This window comes from Lepidochelys olivacea, assembly GCF_965140295.1.
Source record: "Lepidochelys olivacea isolate rLepOli2 genome assembly, chromosome: 10".
In the NCBI taxonomy this organism is placed as follows: domain Eukaryota; kingdom Metazoa; phylum Chordata; order Testudines; family Cheloniidae; genus Lepidochelys; species Lepidochelys olivacea.
The window spans coordinates 84,467,211-84,476,094 of record NC_140420.1 but is presented as its reverse complement, the minus strand read 5'-3'; the positions used below and the strand labels follow the sequence as shown (position 1 = coordinate 84,476,094).

The 8,884-nt window shown below is 65.7% G+C and overlaps 1 protein-coding gene across 1 annotated transcript; it reads left to right on the top strand.

Moving 5' to 3' along the window:
* Positions 1-2,422: 2,422 nt before the first annotated feature.
* LOC311527361 (gonadotropin-releasing hormone II receptor-like) lies at positions 2,423-7,668 on the top strand (the record flags this gene model as incomplete). Its single annotated transcript, XM_084641267.1, has 4 exons — positions 2,423-2,507; positions 4,280-5,109; positions 6,395-6,599; positions 7,205-7,668. The coding sequence occupies 4 exons, from the start codon at positions 2,423-2,425 to the stop codon at positions 7,666-7,668; spliced, it is 1,584 nt and encodes a 527-aa protein (XP_084497393.1).
* Between the last annotated feature and the right edge of the window lie 1,216 nt (positions 7,669-8,884).

The following is an 8,884-nucleotide window of genomic DNA, read 5'->3' as shown; positions in this document are numbered from 1 at the left end:
GATCCCTGCACCCTGACGTGTCCAGGCAGTGCCATGATGCACGCGCAGAGCACATCCCCTGCCCGTGTGAGGTGAGCGTGTGACAGCACCATGCTCCCTGTGAGGTCGCACAGTCCATGGGGACTCAGCACCTCACTGTGTCCTGCGGAGACTCCTGCTGGCAGCTGGGCTGGGGGGTCGGGACCCACCGTGGGGTAGCTGGATTGTCCTTCCCCAGGCCTGTCCCGTGGTGCAGCCAGGCCAAGCGCATCAGCCACAGCAGCGGCTCAGACCTGGGTCCTGGTTGATTGAATCCAGTGTGACGAAGTGGAACTGTTCTTAATGTTTCCTCTGAATAGTGTGGGGGTGCCTCAGTTTCCCCTAGGCAGTTCTTAAGTATCTAGGGGGTGGGATAAGGGTGTATGATCATTGCAGAGCGCTAGAGGGCAGGTGTGTGCAGGGGTCTGGACACAGAGAATGGCTGACACCCTGTTTCCTGGCCACTAATGGCCTGGGCCCTTCCCCCCTGCAAGGTGAGAGCTAAAGGGTTGGAGAACAAAGGAATCCAGTGGCCTCCTGGCCCGGGACAGGGACAAAGCCCAGAGGAGGAGGGGCTGGAGGGGGTTTTCAGTTTGGGGCTGGCTGGAGACCTGGAGTGAAGGGCAGACGTGGTTGTCTGGCTCACTGCCCCCCAAAATGGACCCAGCTGAGGGGTCCCGTTCTCTGCAGCTACAAGCTCTGTGTTAGACCATGTTCCTGTCGTCTAATAAACCTTCTGTGTTACTGGCTGGCCTAGAGTCCCGTCTGACTGCGGAGTTGGGGGGCAGGACCCTCTGGCTTCCCCAAGACCCCGGCTGGGCGGACTGGCTGTGAGAAGCGCACAGAGGGGCAGAGGATGCTGAATGCTCTGAGATCAGACCCAGGAAGGGGGAAGCTGTGTGAGCTGTGTGTCCTGCAGACAGGCTGCTCCCCGAGAGGAGACTTTCCCAGAGTCCTGCCTGGCTTCGTAGGGAGCAGTTCCAGAGCATCGCCTGGGGACGCCGTGACACCCGGGTCCAGACATCCGGCAGGCTGTCTGTGCTGGTGTCTGCCAGCTTTCCCCGGGGCTGGACATGTGCCCTGGCCGGCCACGGGGTGTCACTGGAGAGCTGTGTCTGAGGAGTGAGGCCCAGAGGCTGCAGGGCAGGTGCTTTGCCCGGGCCAGGCCTGCAGCACGGGGGCAGGCTGCTGCCAAGGGAGCACTGGGTGCAGAGTGGCCCCCTGCCCAGCACCGCTGCCTCCTATCAGGCAGGGACGTCCAGGCTTCCCAGGCTCAGGGGCGCCCCTTGCACCAGAGGGGAGTCGGAGGGCGCCGGTGGGCCCCGAGCCGATCTGTGAGTCTGGCAGCGATGGGGTGGATGTCCAGCCCCCCACCCTGCCAGCCTCTGGATGCCAAAGCATTGCTTTTGTGGGTCTAGCCCTGCACCACAGAGAGCTTAACAGACCAGCAACCACATTGGTTCAGTGGCTCCTGCTGAAAACGGCCAGGATGCGCTGTGGCCGCAGAGGTCATGCCAGGTCGCCAGGAGCTCCTGGGCTGCTCCACCCTAATGCCAGGTTGCACCAGCACCAGAGACAACCCTGGTGCTGCCGGCTGGGGAGACAGCCCAGCCAGAGGGGAATCCTGGGCACAGGGGAGACAGGCCTACAGCTCACCCCACAGCCCTAAGGACCTGGTGCACCCCAGCCAGGGTCCCCGGCTGTCCTGTCCACTTGGTCCCCGTGGGCAGGGTCTGTACCTGGCCCCTGGGCCCAACATCCCCAGACGTGGATCCAGCCCCTCATCTGCCCAGGGCTTTGGATGGAGGAGCTGCAGAGAGAGGCAAGCTGGGGTAGGGCTATTGTGCTTTGTGATGGGGCGCCAGACACCCCTCCACAGCGGAGACAGGCTGCTTGGCAGGGTTGTGTGCCCCATGCCTGCCCCACTGTCCAGCAAGGGAGGCTGTCCGGACAGACCACCGCACTCGCAGCAGCTCTTGGTGGGAGCACGTGTGTGAGAGCGTGGATGTGAGTGTGTGACCGGGCCTGTGATGCCGTGTTAGTGCACGTCTGACTGGGAGTGCGTGTGAATGAGTGTGTGTGTGTGGGTGTGACTGCATGTGACCCAGGGGTAGTGTGTGTGTGAGTGCGTGTGACCGTGTGTGTGGGTGCCACATGGGGGATGGGTGAGCAAAGCCTTTTAAACACAAGTTTATTCCATCAAGAAGCAACCTGAGCCGTCAAGGGCATCTCATCGACCAGCTGCGTCAGCGTCCAGCGAGTCCCGTGACGGGGGCAGGTGGCAGTGACAGCAGCTTCTCCCCCTCCCAGCCCTGGGACTGGTGGGACTGGAGCCCGAGTGGGGGCTGGCTGTCGGGGGGGCCCACCGGCTGGCTCACTGCCGCGGGGATGCAGTGCGACCCTAATGCCGAGGGAGGCTCCGGACACTGAGCAGGAACCAGCAGCACCAGCTCTGAACCACACAGAGCAGTGGGAGTTTGTGGCCGGAGGTGAGGAGAGGGGGTGGGTGGCTTGGGGCCCTGCTCCTTGTCCTCTGCTGTCCCAGCTGGGAGGGATGCATGGGGCAGGGGAGGCTGGGCAGGCATCCCCTTGCCCAGGGGCCGGATGCGCCTGGGGGATGCGGATTGGTGCAGGCTGGGTGCGGGGGCTGCCCGGCCCCACAACCGCCTCAGCAGGTGTCTGGGTGGGACCGCGGAGGGAGCATCTCCCACTGGTAGCGACAGCGTGGATCCTGTCAGGACGTCCACTCCCCGGGCATGATGGAGGGACGTCCCCTCCCTGGGTATTGCTGTGGACACGGCATGCACCTGTGTCCCAGAGAGTGTGGCACACGGCAAGGACGCTGACCTGGCATTAGAAAAGGTTCAGAAAAGGGCAACTAAAATGATTAAGGGTTTGGAACGGGTCCCATATGAGGAGAGATTAAAGAGGCTAGGACTTTTCAGCTTGGAAAAGAGGAGACTAAGAGGGGATGTGATAGAGGTCTATCAAATCATGAGAGGTGTGAAGAAAGTGAATAAGGAAAAGTTATTTACTTGTTCCCATAATATAAGAACTAGGGGCCACCAAATGAAATTAATGGGCAGCAGGCTTAAAACAAACAAAAGGAAGTTCTTCATTCAGCACAGAGTCAACCTGTGGAACTCCTTGCCTGAGGACGTTGTGAAGGCTAGGACTATAACAGGGTTTAAAAGAGAACTGGATACATCCATGGAGGTTAAGTCCACTAATGGCTATTAGCCAGGATGGGTGAGGAATGGTGTCCCTAGCCTCTGTTTGCCAGAGGGCGGAGATGGATGGCAGGAGAGAGATCACTAGGTCCTTACCTGTTAGGTTCCCTCCCTCTGGGGCCCCTGGCGCTGGCCACTGTCAGCAGACAGGACACTGGGCTGGAGGGACCTTTGGCCGGACCCAGTCTGGCCGTTCTCATGTTCTTATGGCTCACAGACCCCTGGGACCACTCCGTGCCCGTTGCCAGCCTGGGGGTGGGGGAGGACTGGGAGCTCCCTGTGGGGGGAGGGGGCACCTGCCTTGCTCAGCACAGGCTGATTGCTGGTGACTCCACTACCCCCCCGGGCCAGCCTGGGCCCACTACTGAGAGCGGCCCTGGAGCAGAGACCGAATGGGGCGTTCCCTCTTTAAGGGAGCTGCTGGGGCCAGGGATGCTGTGGGAGCAGCTCTCTGGCCAAGGCAGGCCGGGGAGGTGAGGTGGGCTGTGTTCTGGAGGGTGGGACAGCTCCCGGCCCTCCCCTCGCTGGTGCCAGCTCCACCCTCCCCACTCCGATCGTTAGCTGGAGCCCATCACTGCGGCGTCTGGGCCGCACAGAACGGCAGGACCAGGGAAGTCGGTGAGAGTGGGGAGGGAGGAGAAGCTGTTCCTGGCCTTCCTCGGGGCCTGGTGGATCTTCAGGGAGAGCTTGCCTGCCAGCGTGTCCCCCCGGCTGAGCTCCCAGCCCCCTCCAGGTTCCACTCCCCAGCCGGGGCTCTCTGGAGGCTGCCAGGAAGTGCCCCCGGCTGGCGCTGGGTGCCAGCCACTCATAGGTCATTCAGGAGGCTGCTCCGAGAGGAGAAGCAGAGACACAAATAGCTGGCGGGGGCAGCACGGAGCCGGGCCAGGCCCACTGCCAGGCTGGGGCTGTTGGCTCCTGCCCTTGGCTGGGAGGCTGGTGTCCTATGGGGGAGCTGTCCAAGTGAGGGGTGTGGTGGGAGCCCCTGGGCCTGCAGCTCCCCCCATGCGGAGCTCAGCTGCCCCCTGGCCCAGGCCGACTGCACTGGTACGAGCGGGACCCCTTCATCCAGCTGCGCCAGGCTTCCCCGCCCTGCCGTGCCCAGGCCCTGCCAGGCTGTCTTGGCCCGGGGCTCAGCCCCATAAGGAGGTGCCCTGTGCAGTGCCAAGGATGCTGCCTGGAACCTGTGCCCATGGGCTGGGGGCTCTGCGTGGTGGGGAGTTGCCTCGGGGGTCACACTCCCCGGGAGTGGGTGCTGACGCTGTCTGTCTGTCTGTCTGTCTGTCTGTCCCAGCAGGGGGAAGCAGGCTGTGCCCCCCGTGTCTCTGTGATGAACGCCAGCCAGGGAGTGGGCCTGGGGCCCTCCAGCAGCCCCCCGCCCTCCGAGGGCAGCTGCGGGGGGGGCCCCTGGCCCAACAGGAGCGAGGGGGCTCTGCAGCTGCCCACCTTCTCCCCCGCCGCCAAGGCCCGCGTCATCCTCACCTTCGGGCTCCTCACCCTCTCGGCTGCCGGCAACCTGGCGGTGCTGTGGGCGGGCGCGGGCGGGCGGCGCGGGAAGCTCTCGCACGTCCGCCTGCTCCTGCTGCACCTGGCGGCGGCCGACCTGCTGCTCACCTGCGTGGTGATGCCGCTGGATGCCGTCTGGAACCTCACGGTGCAGTGGCGGGCGGGGGACCTGGCCTGCCGCCTCCTCATGTACCTCAAGCTGCTGGCCATGCACGCCTCGGCCTTCGTCACCGTGGTGATCAGCCTGGACCGCCAGGCCGCCATCCTGCGCCCGCTGGCCGCCGCCCAGGCCCGCAGGAGGAACCGCCGCATGCTGTATGCCGCCTGGCTGCTGAGTGCTGGGCTCTCCGTGCCGCAGGTACCACCGGGCCTCCCCGCCCGCCGGGCCTCCCCGCCCGGCCTCCCCGCCCAGCCTCCCCGCCGGGCCTCCCACCCCCCGGATACCTGCCGGGCCTCCCCGCCCGCCGGGCCTCCCCGCCCGGCCTCCCCGCCCGCCGGGCGCCCACCGGGCCTCCCACCCCCCAGGTACCCGCCGGGCCTCCCACCCTGGGCACCCCCGGGCCCCACCCCCTGGATACCTGCCGGTCCTCCCACCCCACGGTCCTCCTCACCCTGCGGATACCCCCTGCCCCTTCCCACCCCACAGATACTCGCCGGTCCCCGCCCCAGAGATACCCACTACCCCCTCACACTGTGGGTACACGCTGGTCCCCCACACCCACAGATAGCTGTTGCCCCCTTGCACTCCGGGTACCTGCCCCCTGCCCCTTCCCACCCCATAGATACTCACCAGTCCCTACCCCACTGATACCCACTGCCCCCTCACACCTCAGGTACACACCCCCTGTCCCTTCCTACCTCAAGTACCTGCCGGTCCCCACCCGCACATGCCTGCTGCCCCCTCCCACCCCAGGTACCCCATCCTCTTCTCCCACCGCAGATACCGCCCCGTTCTCCCCTTCCCCAGGTATCCATCCCATAGCCCCTGCTGTCCTAGCCCTGGGCTCCCACCCCAGTTCTGCCGAAGCCCCTCGTTACCCTCCTGCAGTCCCCTGAGTGGAGCAGAGTCTGCTGGGCCAGTTAGCAATGGGTGGGGATCTTGTGCCGTTAGCTGTGCGCAGAACGGGGGCCGCTGAGCTCTCCCAAACTCATCTCACATGGGAGGGCTCCTCGCACTGCACTGCTCCTCTCCCAGCAGGCTGAAAGGGGCCCCCAGGAGCCTGCCAGGGCTGTGAGTCAGGCTGCAGCAGTGTGAGCTGGGGGTGGAGGGTGTGGGGGGAAGGGGTGGTATGCGGGGAGCTCTCTGGGGGCTCCCTCAAATGGCAAAGCCCAGCTAGTGCGGCACCCCCCTGTGTGGTATTCCCTGCAGTCGTCTCTCCGGAGCTGGGCTCAGATGGGCACGGCGGACGCCCCCATCTCCCTGCGGCTCAGCTCACACCACAGGACATGGGAGTGCTGGAATTGTCCCCTGATGTCCAGGTCCCCAGCAAGCTAGCTTGGCCCACAAACGTCTGTGGTTCCAAGCCCTGGCCCTCACCCGGGTGTTGGAGGGGTTGGGAGGGGCTGGCAAAGCCCTCTCCGTGTCTGGCTCTTGGCCCACGCCAGGGTCGACTCTCCTCTCTTTCGCTCTGTTTTGCTTCCAGCTGTTCCTGTTCCACACAGTCACCATCCGCTCCCCGCAGAACTTCACCCAGTGCACGACACAGGGCAGCTTCCCCCAGCGCTGGCATGAGACGGCCTACAACATGCTGGGCTTTGCCTGCCTCTTCCTCCTGCCGCTGCTCATCATGGTCTGCTGCTACGCCCGCATCCTGCTGGAGATCTCCCGGCGCATGGGCACCAGCCTCTGTGAGTGGGCTGGGGCTGGGAGGTGGGCCTGGGGACGCACGGGGCTGGGGTGGGGCTGTGGGGGCTGGGGAGAACCTGGTGATGGGGTGGGGCCATGAGGGGTCGGTGCATTGCAGGAGAAGACGGACTCCTTGGGCTGATACTCAGAGGGGCAGGGCAAGCCAGGCATCTCCTTCTGCCCTTGGGCTTCCCACGCTCCCAGATACAGATGGGGCTGGGGAGACGCTGGTGGGGCTGGGGTGGGCCTTGAGGCGGCTCTGGCTCATGCTGAGGGTTGGACCGGTCCTGAGTTCCAGAATCAGGCCCAAGGTCCCTGCCCCGAGGCTCGTCCGTGGGGCCAGGTTACCCAGAGAGCTGGCTGCCCCTGTGTGGAGTGCTGCAGCCAGCCTGGCCCTGGGGCTCACATCTGGGCCCTCACCCTTCGGATGGCCGCTCCTCTCCGGAGACGCCACCGACTAGCAGCGAAGCCCATGGACCTGGCACGCTGAGCGGCGTGGGGCCGCGGGGGGCAGCCTGGGCCCTGGGGTGCGCCAGCGCCCCCATGGCTAGCGTGGTGTGGGGGTGGCTGCCCCCTGCCCTGACAGCCCTGTTCCCTGTCGCGCTAGTCTCCTCCAAGGAGGTGCCCCTGCGCCGCTCCACCAACAACATCCCGCGGGCACGGCTGCGCGTGCTGAAACTGAGCGTGGTCATCGTCAGCTCCTTCATCGCCTGCTGGACACCCTACTACCTGCTGGGCCTCTGGCACTGGTTCTGCCCCCGTGCCATGGCGGAGACGGTCTCGCAGTCCCTCACCCACCTCCTCTTCATCTTCGGCCTCCTCAACCCCTGCCTGGACCCCCTCACCTACGGCCTCTTCACCATCCCCTTCCGCAGGGGGCCGGGGCACTGCTGCCGGGGGGGGCACAGAGCAGGGCCTGAGCCCTGTTCCCCAGCAACTGGATCCTCCCGCTGCTCCGCCACCTCCTCGCATGCCAAGCGGGGCGCCATGGCCACCCGGGCACACAAGACGCCCGGGGCCCAGAGCCACCTGGGCAATGGGACCGGCAGCGTCGACAGCAGCTGCCCGTGAGGCCAGGGCCTGGATGGGCCGGGCTAGTGGGCTCTGCCCTTGTGCCCAGCTCAGCCTGGGGCCATGAGGGGTCGGTGCATTGCAGGAGAAAACGGACCCCTTGGGCTGATACTCAGAGGGGCAGGGCAAGCCAGGCATCTCCTTCTGCCCTTGGGCTTCCCACGCTCCCAACACCCCACCGAACATCATGAATGGTGGAGCCCAAATCCACGCGGCTGGGGGAGGAGCGTGGGGGGCACTGGGAGGGCAGGGGCAGGCGGTGACAGCAGCCGGGCCCTCTCCAGGGTCTCTCGCTCCCTAGGATGGGGGATAGGGAGCGAGGCTGGACACAATCAGCAGTGTGGGCCAGGAGCCCTGCAGGCTAGGAGGAGGCCATGTGGGAAGTCTCCCTTCTGAGGTTATTTGGGGCTGACGGTGCTGGCTCCGCTGGGCCCCTGGAGTGGGTGGGCTGCCCTGCTCCCTGGCCTGGCTGCGCCCTGCTTCCCGGCTGGGCCGGTCTCTCTGCTCTGGCCCCGGGGGTGCTGGCTGCACACAAGTGGGGCCGTGCAGGGCACCAGGGAGGGTGAATCACGGAGCGCGTGGCAGGAGTGAGGCTCCCACCGGACTTCACCAGCCACCCGGCAGCGTTAGTGTCAGGTGCAGGGTGTGGGGCAGAGAGCCAGCCCCACTCCTGCCAAGCCAGTCTCAGTGTGCAGAGGGGGCAGGACAGGGCGCATGTGGGCATGTGCCCCAGACGGCAGAAGCTTCTGTGGTGGAAAGTCCCATGTTGTCCTCCCAGCTGCCCCCTCCTTTTGTGTCTCTGCTCCAACCCAGGAGCATCAGCTGGCCCCATCCCCACTGCTTTGGTGCAGCATCCCCAGCTTTGCCAACTCCCCTCAATCCTGACCCGCAGCCCCCCACTATCCCAGCCGTGAGCTCCCCTCCACAGCTCTGCGGTGCCCCTCAATCCATCCCGCAGCCCCCCGCTACCCCTCCCCTGGGCACCCCCACACCTCTGCCGGTGCCCCTCAATCCATCCCGCAGCCCCCCGCTACCCCACCCCTGGGCACCCCCACACCTCTGCCGGCGCCCCTCAATCCATCCCACAGCTCCCCACTACCCCACCCCTGGGCACCCCCACACCTCTGCCGGCGCCCCTCAATCCATCCTGCAGCCCCCCGCTATCCCAACCCCGGGCTCCCCCACACCTCTGCCGGTGCCCCTCAATCTATCCCGC